At 49.5% G+C, this 25,360-nt stretch overlaps 5 protein-coding genes across 6 annotated transcripts; 3 read left to right on the top strand and 2 right to left on the bottom strand.

The window, feature by feature from the left end:
* The first annotated feature begins 199 nt into the window (after window positions 1–199).
* On the top strand, window positions 200–3,287 carry TrAFT101_003725 (uncharacterized protein). Its single transcript, XM_024903164.2, has 4 exons — window positions 200–397; window positions 465–1,059; window positions 1,132–2,757; window positions 2,841–3,287. Exons 1-4 carry the CDS (start codon window positions 321–323, stop codon window positions 3,081–3,083), a joined length of 2,541 nt encoding a protein of 846 aa, XP_024766511.1. The 5' UTR covers window positions 200–320; the 3' UTR covers window positions 3,084–3,287.
* Window positions 3,288–3,577: 290 nt separating this feature from the next.
* On the bottom strand, window positions 3,578–7,440 carry TrAFT101_003724 (uncharacterized protein). Of its 2 annotated transcripts, XM_066126971.1 has the most exons (8): window positions 7,289–7,440; window positions 6,082–7,214; window positions 5,996–6,029; window positions 5,766–5,936; window positions 5,651–5,705; window positions 5,343–5,579; window positions 4,508–5,281; window positions 3,578–4,446 (listed from the first exon to the last, which is right to left on the bottom strand). In XM_066126971.1, exons 2-8 carry the CDS (start codon window positions 6,219–6,221, stop codon window positions 4,271–4,273), a joined length of 1,587 nt encoding a protein of 528 aa, XP_065983079.1. In that variant the 5' UTR covers window positions 6,222–7,214; window positions 7,289–7,440; the 3' UTR covers window positions 3,578–4,270. The 2 variants fall into 2 exon arrangements, with proteins under 2 accessions (XP_065983079.1, XP_065983080.1); XM_066126972.1 differs by having other exon boundaries at window positions 3,578–5,281; window positions 7,269–7,440.
* A 1,806-nt stretch (window positions 7,441–9,246) lies between these two features.
* On the top strand, window positions 9,247–11,323 carry TrAFT101_003723 (uncharacterized protein; the record flags this gene model as incomplete). Its single annotated transcript, XM_066126970.1, has 4 exons — window positions 9,247–9,273; window positions 9,375–9,466; window positions 9,531–9,735; window positions 9,849–11,323. 3 exons carry the CDS (start codon window positions 9,247–9,249, stop codon window positions 9,661–9,663), a joined length of 252 nt encoding a protein of 83 aa, XP_065983078.1. The 3' UTR covers window positions 9,664–9,735; window positions 9,849–11,323.
* A 111-nt stretch (window positions 11,324–11,434) lies between these two features.
* Window positions 11,435–12,718, top strand: TrAFT101_003722 (uncharacterized protein). Its single transcript, XM_024907328.2, has 3 exons — window positions 11,435–11,681; window positions 12,010–12,029; window positions 12,308–12,718. The coding sequence occupies exons 1-3, from the start codon at window positions 11,598–11,600 to the stop codon at window positions 12,468–12,470; spliced, it is 267 nt and encodes an 88-aa protein (XP_024766515.1). The 5' UTR covers window positions 11,435–11,597; the 3' UTR covers window positions 12,471–12,718.
* A 112-nt stretch (window positions 12,719–12,830) lies between these two features.
* TrAFT101_003721 (uncharacterized protein) lies at window positions 12,831–19,210 on the bottom strand. The gene is made up of 7 exons (XM_066126969.1): window positions 19,101–19,210; window positions 17,686–18,753; window positions 17,512–17,544; window positions 16,518–17,344; window positions 16,151–16,417; window positions 14,572–16,071; window positions 12,831–14,500 (listed from the first exon to the last, which is right to left on the bottom strand). The coding sequence occupies exons 2-7, from the start codon at window positions 18,524–18,526 to the stop codon at window positions 13,961–13,963; spliced, it is 4,008 nt and encodes a 1,335-aa protein (XP_065983077.1). The 5' UTR covers window positions 18,527–18,753; window positions 19,101–19,210; the 3' UTR covers window positions 12,831–13,960.
* Window positions 19,211–25,360: the final 6,150 nt, after the last annotated feature.

Genomic DNA, 25,360 nt, shown 5'->3' with positions numbered 1-25,360 from the left:
CTACAGCATTGAGTGCTGACGGCGCCATAATGGGCATCTTTTGCCCTCTTCAAGGCACAAAGTACCATCAAGTACGGAGTACCTCGCGACTGCAGGAGGTTGTGGCGCGTGGCGCAGGTGGCTTTCCAATCACACAATTGGCTGGCCGCCCAAGGTGGGGTTTCCCGCTGATAGTTCGTGTTGCCGGCCTCACAGAAAGTCAACAGTAAACAAAAATACTCCTCGTCCACAGCACCGAGTCGACACGCGGCAGAGGCTTTGCCTTGCATACCTGGGACAGTCCTACGGCGCACCATTACGCAAAAAGCCTGTTTGCAACGATGCCTCGGGTCGCTCAGGTGCCACGCGCAGGTGGCGCCTCGTCCATCTCGGGGTCGCCATTCAAATCTCCCGTCAAGTAAGCCTGTCCCATGGAATCCAACACCCGTCGCCGTCGAGGCTTGTATGCGAATAATGAGTGATAGAATCCCCCTCAACGACGACGCGCAAGAAAAGGGTCAACGAATGAACAACAGAAAGGCCCTTCAGGAGAAGCAGATAAATGAGATCAAGAGAGCGGCCACCCCACGCAAGAGCCTCCGGCTAGAAGACTTTGAGAATGCTTCACAAAGCCCCTATCCCGGCACGCCTCGGGGCGCAAGAGTGCTGGATGATGGCGACGACCCCATCATGGTGGGAGGCGTCTCCGTGACGCCGATGAAGCGCGTCCCCATTCTGGCAAACTTCGAGGAGTGGATGAAGATGGCCACTGACAACAAGATCAATGCGACCAATTCGTGGAATTTTGCCCTCATCGATTACTTCCATGATATGTCGCTGCTCAAGGAGGGCGATGGTGTCAACTTCCAAAAAGCGAGCTGTACTCTTGATGGCTGTGTCAAGATCTACACCAATCGAATCGATAGCGTAGCAACCGAGACGGGCAAGCTGTTGAGTGGCCTCGCAGACAGCAATAACAAGAAGAAGGACCGCGACGCCGAAGAGGGGGCCGGCGAAGGTGAAGAGAGCGAGGAAGAGGTTGATGCGGATGGCAACGTCAAAAAGAAGACGAAGAAGAAGGTAAGAAGCAGAAACAAGTAAAATCCTTTGGCGACTCGCTTTGGATACTAACCAACTTGCCCAACCTTGTAGGTTCAGAGATCATCCGAAGCAACGCTTGCGCCATCATTCGCTTCGTTACAACTCAAAAAATTCGAGCTTGAATTCGCCGTCGATCCACTCTTCAAAAAGGCCTCTGCCGACTTCGACGAGGGAGGCGCCAAAGGTCTATTACTTAACCACCTAATGATTGACTCACAAGGCCGCATTGTTTTTGACAGTAGCGATGATGCCGGCGATGCAGATAAGAGTAAGAAAGAGGACCAACTAGACGAAGACGAAGACCAAGCCGTGGAGGATGGCGAAGGCGTCCAGCAAAGCCATTTAGACCTTGATCAGGACCACCATATGGATATAGACCAAGATCAAGACCAAGTCCAAGATCAGGACCAAGACCAAGAGCCGGATGTTCCCGAGGTAGAGATTGACGTTACAGCGCTCGGCCAGCGCTTCTTTCCTGACCTTGGCCTACTGGATGAACTCGATATTTGCCCGTCCCTGAAGAGCTTCGAACTCGGAGATCCCTCTGGATCTATCAACATCCCTTTTTTGAAGGCTCCTGAAGACTGGAGGCACGACCAGGATAAGCCCGGCGCCCCTGGCAATAAATCTGGCATGTTCATTGATGAAGATGCACCGGCTGGCTTTGATGATGAAGATCTGGGCCTTGGCGACTTTGATACACTCGGCGATGTTGCTTTTGGCGAGGGTGGTGAAGCCTGGGCCCGCGAGGCTGCTCTTGAACCTCAAATGCGTGTATATGACGCTGGAACAGATGGCGGAGAAGGCGGGGATGGGGAGGGCTTTGACGAGAACGGCGAATATATTGTGTCCATGGGCAACTCGCAAAATGCAGACAAGATGCATCAAGACATACTGAGTTTCTTTGACCAAGCATTGCAAAAGAACTGGGCCAGCGCGGAGCATTGGAGAATTCGCAAGATTAAAGACGTCAACAAGCCGTCAGGGGAGGCTAAGAAGCGCAAAGAAAAAGAGCCGTTTGAAATCGACTTTTCTTCGCCTCTCAGCCCTAGCCAGTCCGACCTCATTTATACACAAGCCTCCAGCAATTCAGCTGTCTGTTTACCCAAAAAGGACTGGAAGTCCAAGTCTCGAAACCTACTTCCTGACGACAAACATTTTAGCTCAAAATCCCTATTGAATCTCTTCCTCAAGCCCAGGGCTCGCCTAGCTCGAAAACGGCCAGGATTTGGCTCACGCACAGGCGCGCAGGGTTATGGCTCTCAAGACAGCCAGCCAGTGGGAGACTTGGATGAAGCATTCTGGGCGCAGCAGAAGGCGCCCGAGGACGCCGCCTTGCCTGAAGGCGATTATGACGCCAACTTCTTCCAAGACGACGATGGTCTGCCATTCCCCGGTGGCGATGACCCAGATGATGATGATCTTGAGTTTTCAGACGCTCGAGAACATCTTTCACCAGGAGCTGAGGGAGATATGGGCATGACAGAAGGAGTGGGAATGACCGCTATGTTGAATGGAGACACTATGAACACAATGGGCGCCTTTGGCACAACACTAGTGACTCAAACGCGCCGTGTGCGACCTGAATATGTTCAGTTTGCCAGGGTAGCAAAGAAGGTGGACGTAAGGCGACTCAAAGAAGAAATCTGGAAAGGCATGGGCCTAGAAGAGCTAGAGGTATGTGTTCAATGCTCTTTAATCCGCTAGAAAGTCACCGCGATGCGGCTTCCCACAATTATGCTAACCAATACCTCGCGTAGGAGTCCCCTGCACCACCGCCAAACTCAGAGGAAGAGACTACGCTCAAATTCACCGAGGTGATGAATGGGCTGCAGTCAGTATACCCCAAACCTGCTATGGCAGACATTTCCACCTCGTTTTGCTTCATATGTCTGCTTCATTTGGCAAACGAGAAGGGACTTGTGATTGAAAATACAGAGGGGCTGAATGAGTTGGATATTCGGAAAGACTGGACGGCTGAAATCACAGAGGGCGCCGTATAAGTCTCTTTGCTATACAGGAGATCATCTAAAGAGAAAAATTAAGGAGCAAAAACAAACAAGGCATGGATAGGATTGCGGTGGCCATTTGCACTACTAGGCGCTTTGGGAAAGGCTATGATGTCGATGATTAGTATATGAACTTGTAACTTTGGTGTGAAAGAAATAACGCCATAGGATTATAACACATCAATCATTTTGCAGCGTATATAGGTTCCTTTTTGTCTGAGACGTAGCTCTGGTGATGATTACAGGTCCCTACTTTCCTGGGCCATACCCATTAGTAGCTCTTGTCTTATAAGAGCCGTATCGGGTGCCTTAATGTGTGTCTTGCATAGCTTTTCAGGCATCCACCCGTGACCATGTCTTTCTTAGTGCTTGCTTACCTTTGCTACGAAACCCCCTTCTTCTGGCTGACTTCACACTTCCAACAGTTCATTCCAATTCTCTGTACCCTGGGTGCAAAAAGCTTCACGTGTACAATTGTAACCCAAAGGCTCTCTTTTTATCAATTTATCGATGCTGGGCAGATCTACCCTGCTTTGCTGTGAGCTCTTCAAATTGCGTACATGTAACAAGAACCAAGCAGAAGTACATAGGTGATTATTTTCAGCAAGCTACCTTCAACAGAATGCGGAGCTATACGGCTAGCAATCCTGATACCAGGTGTCTTCCAAGATGAAGAACATAAAACAGACACTTCCCCAAACACTTTTGCCTGAAAGTTTGGGTCCTATTGTTCATAACGATATTCCCATCAACGCCAGCCTCCTGTCTCCTACCGTCGCCCGATATCGGTATCCACAGGTCGCAGATACAAATGAAAAGAGAACACTCTCTCACATATTTGAAAAGAAGAAGAAGAAGAAGGAGAAGAAGAAGAAGAGGAAGAAGAAGAAGAAGAAGAAGAAGAAGAAGAAGAAGAGAAGAACAAGGTATATCTACATCAATATATATCCAACACATAAACAAATTGAAGAAGACAAAAGAGCTATGGGTATCTGAACAGAATTTAAAAGATGCACGAGACATCAGCGAACAGAGCCAAGCAGAAAAATAAACTAAAACCGACTGCTTGTATACTATTCACTCATAGCATTCTCCATATCCAACTGCGATTAGCTGGTATCTAATTATCAAAGCAGGTATTATGGGCATATCGCCGCCATTGGTTGATTGCCAGATTGGCTCTAACGATCGTCAAAGAGTTCGCCAGCTTTTAGCAACGCATTCACCCCGTCAAAACCGGTTGCTTCATTAGTATGACAACTAAATAGCGGCTCGTCTGCTGAGGTCATTATTACATCGCCATCGCTCGTCTCCTCGACTCTCATGTGCTGCAAAGCCGAGGACGCAGTTTGGAAACCTTAGCGGCCTATATTAGCTGCATTTCTATTCAAGCTTTTCAGGTTGAAAGGATTAGGTACCATATCCCTTAGGCCCTTGGTATGGACCAAAGGCTGACCTCCCCCGCTCAACTGGACTAGCAACGTAGCTGGCTGTATATAACGGGCCTTCATCTCCGCGATGAGGCGTTTGAGATTGGTCTGATAGAAGCGCGTGGATTGGTAATGGTCCCTCGCTCAATCTACGACTAGCTCTGCTCGATGCCACCGTTGGGACACTGCTGCCGCTTGATGATGACTCGTGGTGAAGAGCTGGTACTGATACGGGCAGCAATGCATGTTCTCCTTGAGACGCTGATGGCCTGTGATGGGTTGCTGTAAATGCGTGAGGGAGTCCCGCAGGCTCGATCACGGGGGCGTCTAATCTTCTTTGGCCACTGGCCAGCATATCGGAAAGCGATGGCAGATGCTGTTGCTGCTGTTGTGGCATGTCGACTTGATGTGGTACCATTTGTGTTACCCCTCTTAATGATGAAGAGCCTTGCCGTAAGTGGCCCGAACTGCTGCCTCTCTTTGTCATGTCGACCTCAAAGTAAGCCGATGCTGGAGATGGGATAGGGGCTGCTGAGGAATGATGTGATTCTGGGCCAGAAAAGACCAAGTTGACGCTGTTTTGCCGAGGATTTGGAGACTCGCGGGATTCGCTATCTCGTCTTCTTTCGCTGCTGCTGCCGCTCGCGGTTGAGGTTGAACCGCCTAAAATTGTGCTACCGCTCACAATACTACTTCCAGAACCATTGTGATCGTGCATGAGCTCATGCTGATCCAACCTTGCTCGTTTTGCATCCTCGTTGCCTAAATGAGAATAAATCAGCTCCGGTTCGGAAAGGAAGCTGATGTAATCATATATACACACGTTGACTGGGTTTGGATTGTTTGTCATTGAATTCATCGAGGTATTTCATATACTTGCGATATTCTGGTGTTTCTTTATAAACCGCCATCTCCCGATAATATCGCTCCTTGCTCTGTCTTGCTTGGCCTTCATATACCTCTCTCTCTGGTAATGATAGGTTCTGCCAATGCTCTCCCACCAATTTGGCAATTTCGGTAAATGTGAGAGAGCGGTCGCCCTTAAGGCTTTCTCTTAATTCTGCGACAGTGTCAATTATCAGCAACTGTTTCCTGTCTCGCGACATTAGAAGCAGTAGTCAATGAACTTACTGTTTGAGAAGAGCACATACGCGGACATGGGACGTTCAGGTGCATTCTCGTCCGGCTAGTCAATGTTAATCAGCATGCGAAACTTCGGCAGAAGAGACTTCTCCGCGAGCTATACCTTAGGATGCCGGCGGTATTTGCGCTTTGGCCCGCTACTACCATCACCAGGACCTGGTTCTCTCCTTTTATAAGTACCATCATGTTTTCCCTCTTCGATGGCGGCTTTTATTGATGACAGTGAGATACTGGGGTCAATCCCCCTTGCGTTGGCGATTCGTCGCTGGAGTCTCTAAACACGTTTACCGTTAGTGATGCCACAACAATTCAGCCAATCGTTGCTAAACATACTCTTCGATGGCCCAGCTTTACACCCAAAGCATCACTGAGAATCTGGTTAGCTTTGCGCCAGCACACAATCAAATCGATTTACCCACAGGTCAGACTCCTGAATATCGAGAATGGTATCCCAGGTATCGAAGCCTTGCTCCACAAAGGTATCGAGATACTGAGAGATTCCCAGCTCTCTAAAGATAGTCTCCAAGTCTTGCTTCATTTGAGCAGGCTGCGTTCTCATTTTTGAATTAAAAGTTATACGTTATTTTTCGATGGTCCTGTTGATCTGACATTTATTTCCATCTGAAGGGGAGACAGATTGGAGCTAGGTTAAACCATAAGTACGCATGCGACTCGGAGAATTGATCGTTAAAGATAATAGGAGGTGGTACAGCCGGGAAATGTAAATCAAGAAAGGTAAAAGGCACGGCGGTAGGCAATATTCGGTTCGGCCACGTGCTTATTTGTGTTCCAAAAGGTTCGCTCGACGATTATTTGCGGTCGTTTGGAATGATGATTATCGCAGATGGCGTCGGTTGGCTGCGATATCCACGAGAGAAACAATTTGCGCAGTAATATTGCTGCGAGTCGATCCACAGCTGCAAATGGCTCCTTGGGGTGCAGCGAATCTACCGTCAAAAGTAGGATGGAGAGTATATAACAGCCTCCAAAAGTATCAAGGAATTTCATTCATGAGGCCAAAATTCCAAGGTCTAGCCAGCACCACGAGATGAAAGGCCAAGATATAGCCCCTGTCAGCGTCTCGAGGTTATGGACCTTGGGCTAAAACGTTCGCCGACAACCTGAACCTGTAGGAAGAATGAGCCTGAAAATGGCACATAGACTTGAAGGAGTTGATATCAAAGAAGGGCGAATGCTAAGCGAGCTATATCTAGCAAGCTTTGCCACCTAAGTGGCAGAATCTACCATCTCGATTTGAGACGGGACGCTGGATCTGCTACTTCAAATGGGACTCGAGCGACTTGGAAAATAAAACCCAATGACTGCAACTCGTATGTCAAAACTGGGGATGGGCCCAGCCCCTCAGCCTTGAATGATATAATCAAGGCGACTGCAGATAGCCACGAGGTTTTCCAGAAACGCACAAGCGGAGAACGCAGCGAATAATGAATCGAGATTCGTGGTTAAGATGGGAAACTACCACTATTGCCAAACATTCACAGCATAGACATGGGACAGGCTAAGCTTCGGTATGGCGGTGCTATGATGGCCACTTTACTTGTCAGCACCTCCTTAGACAGAACGGCAAGGTTTCAATGGTCCCCACAGAACTGTACGAGTATGTACCTTTTGTTCCCTCCTCCAGAAACAGCGGAACGAGATCAAACCTGGCCTAGGGTTGAGAGAATTGGAGGGGGGTAGACACAGAGGGTTGGCGAGAAGAGATTGTTATGGGGGAAAAGAGACTGAGAACAAAAGGTACTGCCCTCCCCATGCGAAAGATAGGAATGGCACGGAGGCTTAGGATACCAAGGACAGCAAGCAAAAAAAAAAAAAAGCGACGGACGGATTACGGGGGGCTCTCGTGCAACTCTGGGCAGATACCTTACGAAGTGTTAGGGCATGCCGAGGGTAGGTGTGCCGCTATCAGAGAAGAACCCGGCCCGTTTCCAGGGTTGTATGTATGTCTTGACTCCGACGACACGGTGATGGAGGAAACTTCTTTCGATCCAGAGACCACTACCACAGGTAGACGATGGCTGGGGGGGATCGGTGGCGACGTGAGGGATCGGACATGGGAGCTGTACTCCACGAGCTAATACTACTGCAGACAGGCCAACGGAACGGAACTACACCGTTTTGACTAAAAACTTAGCAGGGCGGCAGGCAAAGCTGGCGTGCGAGACTCCATTTGGTAGACGAGAACATCAGCATTTGGTCTCATATACTTGGACAAATTGAGGATGTATAACGAGAATGATGTAACCTGCGCACCAATTGAACCAAGAATCGAACACCAAAGTCAGTAACCAAGGCCAAGATGCCCAATTTCTTAGCGAAATAAATAAAAAAAGGACTACAAGCACCTCTTACTACTTTTGTACCTCCAAACAGTCCTAGTTGTGCAAGTACAACATTCGAAAGGGCAGGATTAAGTCTGCTCTCTCCGTCTCGAGGCTTATATAATACTGATGGTGCAGGGCAGCTACCACATACTTAGAATGAATGGGCAGAATAGCTACAGACTAGGGGCGGCCATTTACGGTGCTTCGTACGGTTGAATCGCAACAACGCCACACATGAGAACTATATTCACACCCCCTTTGAAAAACTGCCCATGGCGTACTCGAGGTGCCATGGAATACCTCTGTGCAGTATGTACAAGTTGAGGTCAAGCATGAACAGACCACCTACTCTGTACATAGCTACAGAGGGCTGAAAGGGGCTAACGAGGGCGTCTAAAACAAGGACTAAAGCGCCGGGCTTTGTCCAGCTTCTCCAGGACTCAGCCTTGGGCCTATTGGTGCCGCGAGTCGTCGTGCATCGGGATGGAGTACCGCTATAGATACCACTACTCAAGAGGAATATGGCTCCTCCTCCTTCACCCTCCTGCTACGAGACTACTTTGTGTGCTTGCTGAAGTCGAGGGGTGCCTCTGCTGACGCTCGAGAAAAGGGGGGGAGGAAGGAAAATAAACATGGTTCAGCAGCTGGGAGGCTAGACTAGCTTTGTTACTGGGCTGGCGGGCGATTTGGGCGACAGGCTGTCGTTGGGCTGCGGCATTGGTCTGAAAGGACAGCAATCTCGATCCCGTCAAAGCCTTCTGGTCTGTGGCTTGCGGCCAGTGGATAGCTAGGCAAGGGTAATAGAGCGGAGGGCGACTGCGGATTGGGCCAGGCACCGGCTAAGTTGATGGCGACGATAGGCAGCCTATCATAGCATAGGTGCAGTTCGCGTTACGTGACACACACACACGCCAGGGCGTCTTCCTTCTTCCTTACCCATGCCGGCACTACCAGGCACTAACCAGGCTGATGGGGCATGGTACTGAGTGCTGTGATCGGATTCCAGCCTGAGCATCGAGCTTTGCAATGGGGGCAGAAAAACAGGGACCGCAAACTGAATATACGCATACGCAGCCGGCATTCAGGCACCATTTAGCTTTGCACCGGCTGCGATGCTTGTGTGCGTAGTTTTCTCGTTTATGTGTCCACAGAGTCCTCAGACGTTATTTTTCTCGTCCCCTCGTGCTTAGGTCACGCCACTCTTGGCTGGAGGAGATGGCACGCTTGAGGTTGACGAAAATGGAGCGGGAAAAGAGCCCTCCTGCAGTGTCTCGTACTCCAAGACCGTCGGCAAGAGAATGACACGCTCCCGTCCCAGAAACGGAGCTGCCACGTTGCTGCCCACTGGGAATCCCGTTTGGCCCTAGCTGTCGGCCTGTGGCAAGCAACGCAAGGGGACTTGGCTTGCTGGAGAGACGGCGGAAACCTCCGCTGCGTTTGCCGAGTTCGCCCAGGTGTGGTGAGAGACACAAGTACTGGTATTTCCATTTAAGGCAGCAAACGATGGCTCATTTTTGCCACAGCAGAAAAGGCGCCCAGCCCACACCTCGACATGGCGCGCATTTCCAGAAGACGACATCCGCAAATATGGGAAATTCCAGCAAATACGACAATGAGTTGGAGATCTCGATCCCACCACACTGGTTGCCCCCATGAGTAGGGGGGTCGAGGGCGCAGGTTTAGTTTCTGCTGGCATAAAGCCAATCATATAACTTGCCATACTAACGAGTAAGTGCAGAACACAGGCCATCTAATATCCCTGAGCAAAGCTTTGGTGGCCCACTTTGGCTTTGGAGACAGTTTCACGCCAGACCAAGTTCATGATGTCAACGCCGCTGTAGGTCGGTCAACACATCTCGATTCGCCGTATCTTCACCAAGCTGTGATCAGCACCCTCTGCCGCTGACAGCGCCTTTTACCCCCGACGATCATCTTTATCTGTCGGTCGCTCTGAACGGAAGTGTGGTTGACTTTGTCAACTTCCGTTTTACATTGGTGCGTTTTCGCCTCCGTCTTGTCGCCTCCGTCTTTCTTCTACAGTATAGCTCCTCCTCTACAGACTGCCATGACGGGCAAATGGATACATGAAGATACATGAACATGGCAGCTAGGGCATACGAACAGTCAGCGTCATTTTTTAGAATCTAGACCGTCGGCTATGCATGGGTGGAGAGGCGTGCTTGGAGCAGTATCACAGGGTGCTCTGCAGTATTGTCGCACTCTGAGCTAGTTGTTGCTCGACGCAGAGCAAACAGCCCACATCTCACTTGCTCGAGGGGCAAAGGGCAAAGGGCAAAGGGCAAAGGGTTCAAAGTGCGCTTCGTCGAGCTGACACAAGCATCTTGCGGCCGAGATTGGCCACCTACCTTGCACTTACGAGGATTACGGTAAATTTTATGTGAGGCAGCAGGCTTACGGAACCGAGTACGAATTATACGCTACTCGGCAGTCAAGGAGACGTTTGCAAATCAACTCACTCGTCCTAATAAAGGGCAAGCCTGGCTTTCTTGCATGAGCTTTTTGCTCTTCATCGTCGAGGCTCTTTGATGTCTGTGCCAACAAACGAGACCCAAATTGAGTAGCGGGTGCGGATGTATCCGAAACAAGCAATTTGATTAGTTACAGCTTGAACGGGGCACCATCTTGAGATTCTGCTCCCCGACAAGACCAAATAAGAATCGCCCTATTCCAAATCAATTGGCCTTTTTCACAACCCCCGTGGAACCTACTTTAGTCAACGTGCGCCTATAAAGAGGCTACTGCACGGCTGGTGCATGTACAATTCAAATCCATGCTTACGGAACGGCATCCGTCTGCAGCCTTGGATGTTCTCAGGGATCCTGGGTAGCTAATTATTGGCAGTGCAATACCACTTGATACCTATTTTGAGGCCCCAGTTTCGCCTTGATTGGACTGGCCCAGCCGCTGTTTTGCGTTTCTTCCAATAAGTGAGCTTCCGGACCTTTGAGGCCCGTGTGATATTAGTTGAAGCTGCAGGCCGCACCACGAACGCGAACGAGTAAGGCAGCGCAAGTCTTGTCTGAGGCAGTCAGCCAGCCTAGGCCAAACTCTTCGCCAACCAACGGTCATTAATAACAGGCTTACTGCTGGTGAGACTGCTAGTACATACGTGAAAAGGGGCGCGAAAAGAGGAAAGAAAAAAACACAGGGTAAAACAAGGGGGGAAGATAGAAACAGAAATCGAGTCAAGTCAAACTAGCTATAACGCTACATAATGGAGCCCATAACGGTCATCGGGGCTCATTATATCAGAACACGTGTAGGAGATGATATCATAAGAGTACACTCGGCGGAGTTTTGTTTTGTTAACGGCATGTAAAACTGGCCTTGGCGATTCGCGTCACGTGCAGCCGCCAATTCATTACGGAGCGCTTTTTTATACTCCGTATTGCCAGTAGCCGTCACGCCGTTAAATGTTCAGCCTTGCGGGCCTCGTTACGTAGACCCATCAAAACCAGTCCCCGGCGGCTACGAATGCAAAAACCCTCTCCGTAACTCGCCTGCTTCGCTGATCCAGACATCCAGAGCGGGTCGTTGGAGATTCACCAGAAAGGAGAAACCACCAAACCATGGGTGCGTCATCGGACAGCCCCGTCGCCAACTCGCCCAAGCCGGATCAACACGAGGCTGCTCCTGAAGTTGACCTCGCTCAGGTATGTGTATACAGCAAACCTGCTGGAAAATGGGTATTTCTCGGTTGCGGTTTCACATTCTACATCACACTGCCCCTCAATAATACAAAAGGAATAGATGCACTCCCACTTCCATTTCCCTTCTTACTATGAATCCGGTTTCTTTCGTCTCCCTTCATTGTTTGTCTTGTTCTTCATCCCACGCTGGGGCGGAACTCCAGCTCTCAAGTTTTCCTTGGTTGCTGTCATTCCAGTAATCAGGGGAAGATTGGCCGGGGAAGATCGGCGGCGGAGGAGAATGTATACTATGATGTCAGTTTTTGAGACCCGTGGCTAACCAATGTCTCAGGCACTCAGAGAGCTCGCAAGGTAAAAGAAGAAGAAGAAGAAGAAGAAAAATAAAGTCACCATCTCCCATATCCCACAACCTCAGCATCATCGACGTCATTTATCACCTCCTTATCTCCACAGTGCCCAGCTCGTCATCTTAGATTACACTGAGCAGCCCTGCTCTACAGCCCTGCTCACCACAATCGTCTCCTTCCATCCTACCGCCTATTCCTCTACTAAAGCATATGCCGATCATCATTGACAAATCTCTCAAACTATTCATCAAAGAATAACAAAATCTAACCCATCTCTCACAGAGGCGAACAAACCGCCACAGCAATGGAAGCCAACCTCACAAACCTCGAATCCAAACTCGACGCTTTACTCGCCGCCTTTGAGCAGCTGGAAGAAGAAGAAAAGGGTGGGAAGAACCCGGAAAACGAAGCTCCTAACCAGCAGACCAAGCCAGACGAGAAATGAAGGGTGGTCTCGTTTTTTTCCTTTTCATTTTGTTCCTTGGCGTCTTCCTTCTTTGTTTCTTTGCTTCTCTCCTTCTTTGGGCCGTATACCTGTGTTCGTAAGCGATTCAAGGTTCATGAGGATATATATGAGGCACTGAGTTTTAAACAAATTGCATATATACAAATAGTCATTGCAACTTAGATATCACACAATAAATGTGTACCAAAACGTCTTAATACATAGCACAACATCATTTACCTAATTACCTGCAAATCTGTATTCGTCACGAAATAAACACACTCATGCACAACGCTGCGTGTCCAATACGCCATGATTCGTCACATAAAGGAGGCACATCAATAGTAAAAGATATAGAAGAACCATCGTGTCTTACGGTAAGAAGATGGAAAGCCTTTAATATCGCTGCCAAAAATGATAACTAATAACTCCTTTCAAGACAAAAGCAAGAAAAAAAAAAGCAAGATCTCTGTTGCTCTTATCCACCTTCCATGCCACCATGCCAACCACCACATCCATTCCCTTTGCCCATCATCCTCTTCCAAAAACTTCTCTTCATCTTATTCCCATCGTCATATCAACGATTGTGGTGAAAAGGGTTCAGGCCTGAAAATGGTTCAAGCCTGAAACTCGCCTTTTTTTTCCTCCCATGGAAAAAAAGAGGGGCAAGAAGAGGAATGGAAAATAAAAACAAAGAAAAATCCACACCCGTCCCCCGGCCACTGAACGATAAGAAAAGTTGGCTTCCTTCGTTATGCCATTTCCTTCTCGCAATGGCCTCATGCAACCTGCTTACCATTGCTACCGCAATATTCCTGCGAATCCCCCCGTCCGTTTGCTAGCAAGGGAGGAAAACGTCCCTACAAATCAAGAGGGAAAAAAAAAAGAAAGAAAGAACAATGGAGACGAGTATAGCTGCGAGGTAAAATACAAAATGAATAGTGCATAAGGGAATTAGGGAAAGCAACTAGACCACATAAACAGGACAGGCCGCTTAAGCCTTTTTTTTCTCGTCCAAGGTCATATCAACACCGTATTCGCCATGTTGAGGGCTAGAAGTAGAGGAGTATATCGACAAATTCTCAAAAACAATGGCGATGCTCTGGGAAAGAAAAAAAGCAAAGAACAACTATGGTCAAAACAAGGAAGAGAAATAGAGGCCTGACATGATCAGCACACAGATACTCGTATCAAGAGCGATACTACCGCCCTGCTGAAGAGAAGAGAAAATCCAGCACCATGTGAGTTGTATTGACATGATACGACGGTCGGCAATCCCCAGAGCTCATATACTCTCCAAGATTAAGAAAGAGAGTTGTAAAAGCTTAGCCATCAAACATAGCCAAGGAAGGTATAAATAAATCAGTGTGATTCTCGTAAGCTCATGTCAGGCAATAGACTCATAGACTCGATAAGACGATATCAGACAAACAAAAGTGCGACGCTCATATCTGACGATGCCACAATCCGAATAGCATCTTCGTGCATAGTTAACTTGAGAAACTTCGTTTATCAGAAAGTTCTTCGCGTGCTTTTAGAATTGTGTCGGTTCCCTCTGTCAGCTCTTCCAATTCATCTAAGAATTCGGATCCAAGCTCAGAAAAATCACTGAACTTTGCGTTCGCTAGCGCAGCCGATCGCGCTTCCTCTAGGGCTTTGGTGGTGGCCTTGGTGATAGGCTTATTCTTGGTTAAAGGCTCTCGGGCGGTAAACGACCGGCCCTCGAGGCTCGGGCGTGGCAAGCCTCGATCGCTATCGTGACGCCCAGATGCTTTAGCTTCTGCTTGCAGAGCAAGCTCTCGCTCACGATTCTTTTCTAGCAGCGCACCTCCGAGGGTCGCGCATTTGAGGATGGTCTGAATGAGCTGGTTCTGCTGCAGCGGCTTGGACAGATACTCATCCATCTGGGCCTGGATACACTTTTCGCGGTCACCCATCATGGCGTGGGCTGTGAGGGCAATAATGGGAGTTCTATGCGTTCCCATGCCCCGTTCGTATTCTCGGATCTTGCCAGTGGCCTCAAATCCTCCCTGTTGGTAAGAAAGTTTGTAAGTTAACAGGAACGTAACCGGTTTGCTCTACGAAGCGCTTTATTACTTACCATGATGGGCATCTGAACATCCATTAGGATCACATCAAACTTCTTTTGCTTAACAGCCTCCACAGCCTCCCAGCCGTTGCCCACAACAGTAACAACGTGGTGGTACTTTTCGAGAATCTTCACGGCCAGCTTCTGATTGACAGTGTTGTCCTCGGCAAGCAGAATCTCAAAAGACTTGGTAACATCTGCGAGAGATGGCGTGGCCCTGTTTTCGAGAGCGGGGACCATTCCGTTGCTCAAGTCGATCAATTTGCAGGGCATTGTCATGTAGGACGTGATGCCCAGATCCAGGCATGATTTCAAGCTGACGTGGACCACGGGAGCTAACAGGACAATAGGGAGATACTTAAAGTCATCTACCGCTCTCAGCCTCCTAGCAGTATCAATCGAGTCGACAATAATGGCGTCATATGGTAAAGCACCACCCTCCTTAAGTCGGGTGAGAGCTGAGCTCTTCTCGGAGTTGACGACAACAGGAAGGAGCCCAATCTCCTCCAGCATTTCTCCAATGTGTGTCGCCGCATTTGACTGCGACTTGTCGACAAAGAGGACCTGGTGGCCGCGGTATGGCTTCAGCTGCTGCTGAACGCTTTCCGCATGCACGTCGGCCAGCTTCACACGGCAAGTAAAGTGGAATTCGCTTCCCTTGCCAACTTCACTGTTAACCCACAGGTCTCCACCCATGAGATTGACGAATCGCTTCGAAATAGACAAACCGAGGCCTGTGCCACCAAATTTGCGTGTCATTGAGCCATCTGCCTGCTGGAACGTGTCGAAGATGAGGTTAAGCTTATCCTTGGCAATACCGATACCGGTATCTTCCACGATGAACTCGATGGCGTATTCTCCTGGGGCGACATGTCTCTTGTCCTCCTGTTCTTGGATGGTCAAACTAACCTCACCGTGCTCGGTGAACTTGATGGCATTGCCCACGAGGTTCAGAATAATTTGTCTCAAACGGAACGAATCTCCGATAACGTAGTCAGGCACAGAGCTGTCCACCTTGTATGTGAGATCAAGGAACTTCTCGTTTGCCTTGACTGCGAGAGTCTTGAGCGCATTGAAGACGGTGCCTCGTAAAGTGTACGGGATCTCTTCAATAACCATTCTTCTAGCTTCGATCTTCGATAGATCCAGGATATCGTCAATGATGGTCAACAGACTGTTGGCAAGATCGTTGACAATGTTCAACATCTCTCGTTGGTATTGGGTCAAGTCGGTATCCAGTGTGAGCTGTGTCATTCCAATGATACCGTTCATCGGGGTTCGAATCTCGTGGGACATATTGGCAAGGAATTCTGACTTGGTCTTGTTGGCTAACTCGGCAGCCTCTCGAGCCTGTGTGTTTCTCTGGATACTGTCTCTGAGGTTTGATATCATCTGGTTGATCTTCTTCTTGAGCTCGTCCATCTCGCCAGAGGCTTCCACATCTACAAGCTTGGTGAAGTCGCCGTCGGTAGCCAAGTTCGTAATATCAGAGAAGGCGCGTACTTGGGTTGTCTAAACATAGGTAAGTATAATAGTACTTTGAAGCTTTCGCGGCTATGGATGCAAATTCAGATATGCAAGAGTGACTTACTAAATTGCTGGCCATGGTATTGACATCGGTGGTAATTTCTTTCCATCGTCCATTTAGTCCGGCGATATCAGCTTGAGCCCCCATCTTGCCATCGACACCGACGTCCTTGGCAACACGTTGGACTTCGTAGCAGAAACTTGACAGACGCGAAACCATGTTATTGATGGTCTCCTTCAGCACTTGTATCTCACCATTTGCTTCTACATCAATTGTCTGGCTCATGTCTCCGTTTGCAATTGCTTGCGTGACAGCCGAGATACTTCGCACCTAGAAGATGACGGTCAGCCTGTAAAAAGAAAACGATTTCTGGCATCAACGGAGCTGGAAGCCACCGCCAATGGCTAGTTAGGATTCATCTTCAACATACCTGTACAGTGAGGTTGGATGCCATAGTGTTGACATTTTCGGTGAGATCTTTCCACTTGCCCTCGACATTCGCGACCTGGGCTTGACCACCCAGCGTACCATCTGTGCCGACTTCACGGGCCACTTTGCTCACTTCTACAGCGAATGTGCCCAGACGATCAACCATTTGATTGATGGTGTTCTTCAGCTCCAAAATCTCTCCCTTGACTTCTACCCCAATTTTCTTGGTAAGGTCGCCTCTGGCTACGGCTGTAGTAACCTTGGCAATCTCCCGCACCTGTGTCGTCAGATTCATGGCCATGCCATTGACGTTTTCGGTTAAATCTCTCCATGTACCCTCAACATCATGGACTGTAGCTTGACCACCAAGTCGGCCCTCAGTTCCGACTTCTCTGGCGATCTTGGTGACTTCGCGAGCAAATTGCTGCAGTTGGTCGACCATGGAGTTGATGGTAGACTTGAGCTTGAACATTTCTCCTCGGCATTCGGCTTGGACTTTCTGGGTAAGGTCGCCCTTGGCGACGGCCGTTGTGACTGTGATGATGTCGCGCACTTGGGTCGTTAAGTTGTCGGCCATGGCATTCACGTTTACGGTGAGATCGTTCCACATGCCCTTGACCCCACCAACATCTGCCTGGCCACCTAAGATGCCCTCGGTTCCGACATCTCTGGCTACGCGCGTAACTTCCGATGCAAATGTTCGAAGTTGATCCACCATGGTGTTGATGGTCTGTTGCAGTTGCAAGATTTCTCCGCTGGCCGGTCGCTCAATTTTCTTTGTTAAATCGCCATGGGCGACTGCTGTTGTGACAGAGGCAATTTCTCGTACTGGATGGCATCATGTTAGATCACAAGCCCAGAGCTTCAGCCACCTCTCTTCAACTAATAAGTCGCCGGATAGGAAAAGATGGGATAGAGAAGAGGAGGAACGGAGAATTGGAGAGAGAGAGAGAGAGAGAGAAAAGGTCAGAAGATGGGGACATATTTATACATACCTTGGTCTGTGAGATTCTGTGCCATCACGTTGACTATCACAAAGAAAAACCGTGTCAGTTTTGAGGCCCATTAATGCTACTACAAATAGTAACCAGCTCGACGCAGGAGGAGAGGGGGGGGACGAGGGATAGAGACGAGGGTGATAATTCAAAATAACGCAAGCAGAACCATACCATTGTCTGTCAACTCTTTCCATACACCGTCTACACCGCCGATGCGGGCTTGGCCACCCAGTAGACCTTCGGTTCCGACTTCACGGGCGACACGAGACACCTCGCTGGCGAAGGTTTGCAGCTGGTCCATCATGGCGTTGATGGTGCGCTTGAAGGTTGTGATTTCGGGGTCCATTTCGACCGATTCCATGCCAGCCTTCATGGACAGGTCGCCACGGGCTACAGCAGTGACGATCTCTCCAATCTCTCGGAGGGCCTTTTGGAAAGCCTCGTTGGCTTGCTGGTGCTTCCGTAGCTCTCGTTCTAGCTGAGCTACCCGCTCCTGCTCCATCGCCTCCCAGGCACGCTCCTGAAGCTGTTTCTGTTCTAATAACTGCGCGGTGACGCCAGCAAGCTCCTGGCGTTGGTTGTCTAGGAGCTTGGACTGGTCGTCAACGTGGGCGTGCAGTCCTTGCAGCGCTTCCTTGGTCAGCTGGTGGGATACAAAATTCGGACTGTCCAAGCTACCTTGTTGAGCCTGGGACAGCTTTAGCTGGGGAGCCGCAGGGCGGCCATTGACAGGAGTGTCAGATTCATCGTTGAATATCGTGTCGTTGACCTCGTTGGGCGTCTCTGGGAAGACGGCGGTGGCCGAGACAGTCGCCCTGCTCTCTAGCTGAGAAATCCGTTGGGCGAGCTTCTCAAGCTCAATCTCCAAATTGCGTTTGGCGGGGTTTTCACGGCCTGGCAGCTTGATGCTGGAGCCGGCCCCGACCGATCTTAACGAGAAAGAGGCAGGGTCACAGGCCAAGGAGGCGATGAGCTCTGCGGCAGCAGCGAGTGCCGCCGTATCTTCGATCATGCCGGGCGCTGGCTGGGGGGGTTCCCCAGAGAAAAAGGGAGGGACGAAATATCGTGGAGAGAGGCTGCGAAGCGGCGGGCGGGGAGGAGGGAAATAGAAGATAAGATATGAAAAATAAAGAGTAGAAAAATAAAACTAGAGGAGAAACAGAGTCCCTGCTTTTTGGTCTTCGGCGGCGGGGAACAGCGGCAGCTCGGTGGGCGAGGACGAGATCAAGGTGCCGGGACCTGGACACTCGGCTCGGGTAAGCGATAAATCAACGGGGCATAGGCAAGAATGCCAGCGTCATTCGAGGCGGCGAAGAGAGGCAGATTGCAAGAAACTGGGAGGACTGGCTTCGTCTGAACCGGCCAGCAGCACCGACCAGAGTGCAGAAGAGCCAGAGAGAGAGGCAGAAACAGGATAAGAGCAAGAACAAGCGCAGGGGACAGGGGGACAACAACAGGCGCAAAGAGGGACGCTGCTCAAATCGCCGTGTCGCGGACCACCAAAGTTCGGGGCAGAGCACAACACAGGCAGCCGTCAACGGGGGAAGTTGACGAAGGACGAGTTTATGCTGAGGAAGAATACTAACGTAGGGATGCAGAGGTTTTTTTTTTTTTTTTTTCGAATAGCACCCAGTGCAGATGGCCTCGAGGAGAAACGTTGAAAGATGGATGGGAGGAGAAGACTAGATCTGGGCCCAGACAGGGGAGGAATAGGAATAGTGCTCAAAGGTAGGCGGAGGAGGAGCACGGAGTATCATTACTGGTAGAGGGCTAGGTACCTCAGCTCAGGTAGTATGGGGAGCTGGCACTGCTGGGCTGGTGCACTCTTAGCGGGAAAAACAGCGAGGCCAGACCCTGGCAGAGCGGCTTTTGAGGCGGGGGAGGGAGAGCGACAATGTACCTACCCTTTTGTGAGGCCGCACTGAATTTGATCCAAGCACCGTAAATATCAGAATTACGGACAACTGAAGTGTAGTGCTCTGTACTGCTAGGTACTAATGGAATATGATACTGCCAGTAGGGGACATCATGTACCCCGTGGCAGCCAACCACCGGTTTCTGAGCGGAAGTCCTGCCGCAAACAAAGTGTGTGTGTGTGTGTGAATTTATTGGCAGCAATACGAAGGTGATCGACCTGGTGCAACTCCCTGCCCGCGAGAATACGACTATGGGCTGAGATTTGCCCTCGGGCACCAGTAAGAGATGGGCTACTAAAGTATTACCTTGTACGGTAGTCGGTCGAGTACCAGCTAGTACTCGCATGTAAACCTTACAAGCTGCACTCGGCAGCTACGTGAGTCTACGAACTCGCCCGTCTCGAGTTTGAGTGCCGGAATTGCCAGAGTTTTGAATGCGGTACGGCGGTCCATGTTTCCCTTGCATACCTGTAGTAAATGTACCTACGTAGATTAAGTATAGTAGGTACATACAATTACGGGGTATTCAGTGTGAGCCACTACTCCGTACCGGCGGCGGCAGCAATGATGCTAGCAGGTCTCAAAGTCTCAGGCGAATGGACACGGCGAACATCGAAATGTACGGTAGGACTTTTAGAGGCTTTTAGAGGCTCTGTGTGGTGTGCGTCAAGGATGTGCCTGTAAGTATTAGCAGGCACCCAATAGATGGGGTGAATTGCTAACCGCGTTAGGTACCTTCGGAGGGTAGTGCTAGGCCTAGAAGGCTACGGGCAGTACCTGGGACCTTGAAGCTAGCAGGTACCTTAGTTAGCATCCTGGCTTTTTGTCTCCTCGGCACGTGGATAGGCCTTTTTTTTTCTTTCCCGCTTCGCCTTCAGATGCAGGTCAGAAGGATGAGATGGAACGCAAGCATTGCAGCCAGATCACAAGTGACCACTTTTCACTCGTACGTGACGAACGTGAGACTTGCAAAAAGAAGAAGAAGAAAGAAAAAAAAAAAAAGAAAACGGGCAGAAATGCAAGTCCATGCTATTACTGAGCAAATCGGCCGCTCCGTTTGAATGGAGGCCAGGGTCTACATCGTGCGGCTAACAAAAAGGAAAACCACATCCAACCGCTTCTGGGCAGCAAGCACTGCTGCTGTGCGGTACTGCTAGGCGATCAGGCCCTCCGTTAGCTTGCTAGCTAGCGGTCAACTACGGCTTGAATAGGATTCATGCCCTCTCGTTTCTCACCGTGAGAACACCGAAGAGGCTAGGCATCGACACAGGAAACAAAAATTACGGAGCCCAAGCCGCTATGGAGTCAATCTTAAAGGTGGCGGCAATATCCTATGCAAGATGGTCCGGCATCCGAGCAGGTTTCTATGTACCTATTTTACTCGTTTACTTTTTTTTTTTTTTAGTTTTCCCTTGCGTTTTTGTACTTGTATGTGTGTGTGTGTGTGAAAGATTGTGTCTGCTCTCTCCTTTTTTTTATTAAATTTGCCACCGAACTACTTGCTATCACGCCGCTTGCATCTCCAGCCCGCCACCGGCATGGGGTGATGGATGGGCTCGCATATCAAACCCCAGCGGAAAATTAAGAAAGAAGCACCAAAAAGGAAAGAAAAAAAAGGAGAACAAAAAAAAAGAACAAAAAGAAGCTGTAAAAGAGCTATCGGATAAGTTCCTATTAGCTACTCGCTACTCCGTACCCGTAGATGCGAAGCTTTCGCGCGCGCAGCCATTCCGCGTCACCCCCTGCCGCCACCGTCGCCATCTCTGGGCTCTGTCTAAGGACAGCCAGAATGGACGGTGTGTGTCATTGGCGCCGTGGTCTCATACTGTATTTGTGCTGCAAGCCTCTCAACCTCGATTTGTAAAGAGGCTTTGCCATATTTCCTCCCTTGCCTCAGCCCAACCCACCATGAACTCGGGCCTGCTAATCAGGTGCCGCGGCAGCACGCCATGGCAGCGCTGGGCCTGACCCCAGTGCTTGCTTGTGAGCTTTTCTCTTTCTGCTCCTCAATACCTAATCGACGTCGGAGGCGCAATGCTCGTCTTTGGCGCTCTCAGCCGTTCGGGGCATCGCCATTTCAGCCTCTCTGCTTTGTACCTGCTGCTGCGTTATTGTCTTCTGCCATCTAGATCAGCTCTTACTATACATGGGCATGCTCCTGGCAGAGGTGCCGGCAGGAAGCGAGATGTAGGAAACGTCAACATCCGATGCCGACAGCCCCAGGTCTAGAAGCATGTCTATGTCTCTCAGTAAGGCCGAGATGTGTGTGCAGCTGCCTAAAGACCTGCAGGCTCGGAGTTCTTGCAGAGCACGAAGCTGCAAGTCTTTGCTGCGTAAGTAAGGTTAGTAGTTTAGTAGGTACCGCAATATGTACATGCACAATACATGGTCTCGACACATTTTTGCGAGCAATGCCCATGTACTGAGAGACAAACAAAGGTGGCTTTTGTGGCTGGCATCCAACAAACCCTTGGCTGCCGTGCCAGTACCCAACGTTTCCGATCTGGTTATCGCTGAGCTAAGTCAGTCAGGTATCGAAGCTCTCCGGGTAAGGTGCTCTTTGCATGAGAGAGAGCTGCAGCACTGTCTCGTCCCCTCCCGTGGCCATCCATCGGCCGAAAGCTCATTAGCAATTCTAGGTACCTAATACCCGGCAGGTAGCCAATAATAGAAGCAGTACACGGACTGTCTCTTCTATTTCCTCCTCATTTGCTGTTCTCCACACAATAAATGTAGGAATTCAAGCTATCCGACAACAATAGCGAGCGAATATAGGGAGATTTCCCCCAACCCAGAGGGCTCGAGGGGGCGCTCAGGGTTCTGGCCAGATACGGCAGCGGGCCTCCGTATACCATGTGGAGCTGGCACTTCTTCCTCACAAGCCACAGACGTCACCGGCGGCCAGCGCCAACCCTAGTGGGCAGCAGGTCTCCAGTAGCGGCTGGGGCGGGCCAGAAAAAGACCCTGAGGGTACGCCGAGTTCATAATGATTTCTGGGCGCCGCGTTCGTACACACGTTGTAGCCGACTGACTTTTTGTCCTCTCGTGATTATTTTGTCTTCTTTTCTTTTTTACTCCTTTTTATTTACGGAACAAGGGCTGTTAATAAGAACTGGCTGAATCGTTGTGAGTATTTCCTATCATTGTAGTGACTACTACTATACCTATGTATGTAGGTACTGCAGTGCCTACTACTACTGCAGTGCTGGGCAAATGGTTGCTCACGCGAGGAGGCGAGCACGTGTGAAGAAACGGGAAAGAAACCCCCCTAGCATGTTGAGTTGAGGACAAAGCGCATGCTATGCCCTTTCTTGCTTGTATGACGAGTGTCGGTCAGGGTCCTTCATGATGAAATCTGGGGCACATGGAGAGATTTGACATCCGTTCAATATACGCCGTCTAATGAGGGCCCTTCTCGCGCGCTCATGAGCGCTGATCACCAGTGGCCCGCGCCTGCACTAAACACGCAGAGCCATGTTTCAAAAGAACGACCCAGACCGTCGGCCCCCAGGTCGGGTCCAAAGGCCAGCGCTGATCTTATGCGGGTTCCCGAACACGGCCTTTCCCTCTCTCATCTCCCTCGTTTCCTTTTGGCTCGTACGAGAACGGACAAGGAACGTTGAAGCCCTGCCAGGTTGCACGCTAGGCCACCACCGTCTGGAGCAATTCTCCCGGCTCTTGCACTTGTGTGCCTCTGCACGAGCAGCAGGATCGGCCCACCGTGCTTGTGCGACTGGACAGATTCCTTGTACTGTAGGTAGTGCACCGCAAGCAATACGGAGCATTACAGTAAACAAACATACATACCTACAGTAGTACATGTGCTGCAACCCCAAGCTTGACAAGGGGGACAGTTTTTGCCTCTATCCGCGGACGAGGGGGCATCCATTGCCGCCTGTATCCTCTTTGTTGCTTTGCCGCCCACTTCCCATCCCATCCCATCTCTCACGCTGGGCAACGCTGGCCCTGCCAGACATGCAGCTCATTGGCCATGCGCTGCAATTCCTCCGTGCTTGGCGCTTGGCATCAGGCAGGCCGCGCCTTCGGGCCCGATGCCGAAATCGCCGGTGCATGCACCTTGCTTTTTTTTTTTTTTTTTTTTTTGCGTGTGTGTTTAATGTATAGCGGCAGAAGCTGGTTAGCGGGAGGGAAAAGGGCTGACAGACACAAGCTAACAACCCTCGTCCTCAAGTCCGCATGACCAGAAATGAGCTACAAACGATCCATGGGAAGAAAAAGAAAGGGAAGAGACAGAAAAAAAAACAAAAGAAAAAAAAAAAAACGCCCGAATACACGCTGGGGTGGTTGCCCAATCGTGAAACCGCCACTCTCCCGAGCGCTTTTCGCCTCTGTGCAACCCTCCTCGCCGTCGCCTCAAACGTGCAAGGGAAAACTGACAGGTCTCTCGAGGCGAGTCAAAAGCCAGTAAGACAGGCCCAGAAGCTGCCCGCAAGTAGCCAGTAGGGCGTCTGCAATCCACCGACTCGGTGAGCACACCCTGGTTCAAATGGGACGCCACTCTGCCGTTGTACATGAGAGCAGCCCAATGGACACCCATCCAGTGACAGCCCGCCCGATGAGCTGTTCAGTTTTAAGCCATTCTGCAGTTTTGGATAGAGAATGCCGTACTTGGTGCTAGAGAGCTCTTGATCCTTGCTTAAGGAGAGGGGTGGCTGTTTTTGTTTCCTCGCTCAGGCACCGAATTTCTGATTCCAGTAGAGATTATCCCATCCCATTCATCTGAATCTGTACATGGCGAATCGAGCAACGATGTGCAGGAGCCCAGCATCACGCCTGTGCTGTCTTCTTGGCCATCACCTGACTGGTACGCTGAGCGGTGACTTTTATCCACCACAGCACGAGCTTTTTTAGGCTTAATGACTTTCGATAGTTTCATGTAGGATCTCATGCAGATGACTTACCCCTTGTAAAAGTGCTACAGGTAGCCCGGCCATGGAATAATGTCAAGGCATGATTCCAGATGTAATGTATTTAGAGAAGTCATAATACATGTATTTGTATTGACTGATCCAGCATATAAGAGATATCAATCATTTAAGCTGTCGAGTTTTTATTTTCGTGAAGTGATACTTGGATAGTTGAACGACAATTTCGGCGACTATTTAATGCAAAGGACGATTCCAGAGTATGAGACGTATATTGAGCTACAGTACTGAACGAGTGGATGTTTTACGTCTTCTATCAATTCTCAGGAGATCGCACATTGGATCATAAATGGACTGTCCCCATTAGAAAAAAAAAAGTGTTGTTCAATATGTGGCGAGTGCACGATATTCAAGTTTATTGGTGACGTTGTGGAGATTAGTAGGTATATCAAGTAAAATAACTTCTATCATACTCATAGCAGCGTTAGATGAGATGATATATTGCAAGAAACGAATAGCAGTTGCTGCAGGTACTTATCTACTATTATACCCAGACACTTATAATTATCCATAGATTATTTATATTTTCTATCCGAGCTGACGTTTACATCTATACTCATCGATCTCACCATCTCACGCCAAACTTGTTCTAAAAACTCTTTGCAACATAACATTTGACCAATTGAATAATCTGCAACTTGGAACTTTGAAACTTGGGTAGAAGGAGGCTATCACGTAGAATACCAACATCCTATGGGCACTTTTCAGAACTAGACGCTTTATATATGGAAGATGTGAAAATTACATTCTCTCCAAAGCTCTTTTACTCCACGTTGTTTATCGAAATAAGCAATATAGAAGAGAAGAACCAACAACAGCAGTGCCCTAGAGTCTTGATAAGAGGATATTATCTGTATGCGCGGAAAATATGTACGAGAGCATTGGCGAAATGCTTAATGATAGATAATAAAAAAGTATATATTGATGCAATTTTACAAAGAAATTATTGTTCAATAGGCCATATGTGACCAATAACAGTCGAAA

This window comes from Trichoderma asperellum, chromosome 2 (assembly GCF_020647865.1).
Source record: "Trichoderma asperellum chromosome 2, complete sequence".
Lineage (NCBI taxonomy): Eukaryota > Fungi > Ascomycota > Sordariomycetes > Hypocreales > Hypocreaceae > Trichoderma > Trichoderma asperellum.
This window is presented reverse-complemented; position numbering and strand designations above follow the sequence as displayed.

Excerpts from the sequence above, each read along its gene's own strand:
- TrAFT101_003725 (XM_024903164.2), top strand. The coding sequence starts at position 321 with ATGCCTCGGGTCGCTCAGGTGCCACGCGCAGGTGGCGCCTCGTCCATC. Across the intron at positions 1,060-1,131 it reads AAAAGAAGACGAAGAAGAAG|GTTCAGAGATCATCCGAAGC; the intron begins GTAAGAAGCAGA and ends CCAACCTTGTAG. Across the intron at positions 2,758-2,840 it reads TGGGCCTAGAAGAGCTAGAG|GAGTCCCCTGCACCACCGCC; the intron begins GTATGTGTTCAA and ends TACCTCGCGTAG.
- TrAFT101_003724 (XM_066126971.1), bottom strand. The coding sequence starts at position 6,221 with ATGAGAACGCAGCCTGCTCAAATGAAGCAAGACTTGGAGACTATCTTT. Across the intron at positions 5,580-5,650 it reads GTATGTGCTCTTCTCAAACA|AATTAAGAGAAAGCCTTAAG; the intron begins GTAAGTTCATTG and ends ACACTGTCGCAG. Across the intron at positions 4,447-4,507 it reads CCAAGGGCCTAAGGGATATG|GTTTCCAAACTGCGTCCTCG; the intron begins GTACCTAATCCT and ends TAGGCCGCTAAG.
- TrAFT101_003722 (XM_024907328.2), top strand. The coding sequence starts at position 11,598 with ATGGGTGCGTCATCGGACAGCCCCGTCGCCAACTCGCCCAAGCCGGAT. Across the intron at positions 11,682-12,009 it reads CTGAAGTTGACCTCGCTCAG|GCACTCAGAGAGCTCGCAAG; the intron begins GTATGTGTATAC and ends CCAATGTCTCAG. Across the intron at positions 12,030-12,307 it reads GCACTCAGAGAGCTCGCAAG|AGGCGAACAAACCGCCACAG; the intron begins GTAAAAGAAGAA and ends CATCTCTCACAG.
- TrAFT101_003721 (XM_066126969.1), bottom strand. The coding sequence starts at position 18,526 with ATGATCGAAGATACGGCGGCACTCGCTGCTGCCGCAGAGCTCATCGCC. Across the intron at positions 16,072-16,150 it reads ATACCATGGCCAGCAATTTA|ACAACCCAAGTACGCGCCTT; the intron begins GTAAGTCACTCT and ends ACCTATGTTTAG. Across the intron at positions 14,501-14,571 it reads ATGTTCAGATGCCCATCATG|GGAGGATTTGAGGCCACTGG; the intron begins GTAAGTAATAAA and ends TCTTACCAACAG.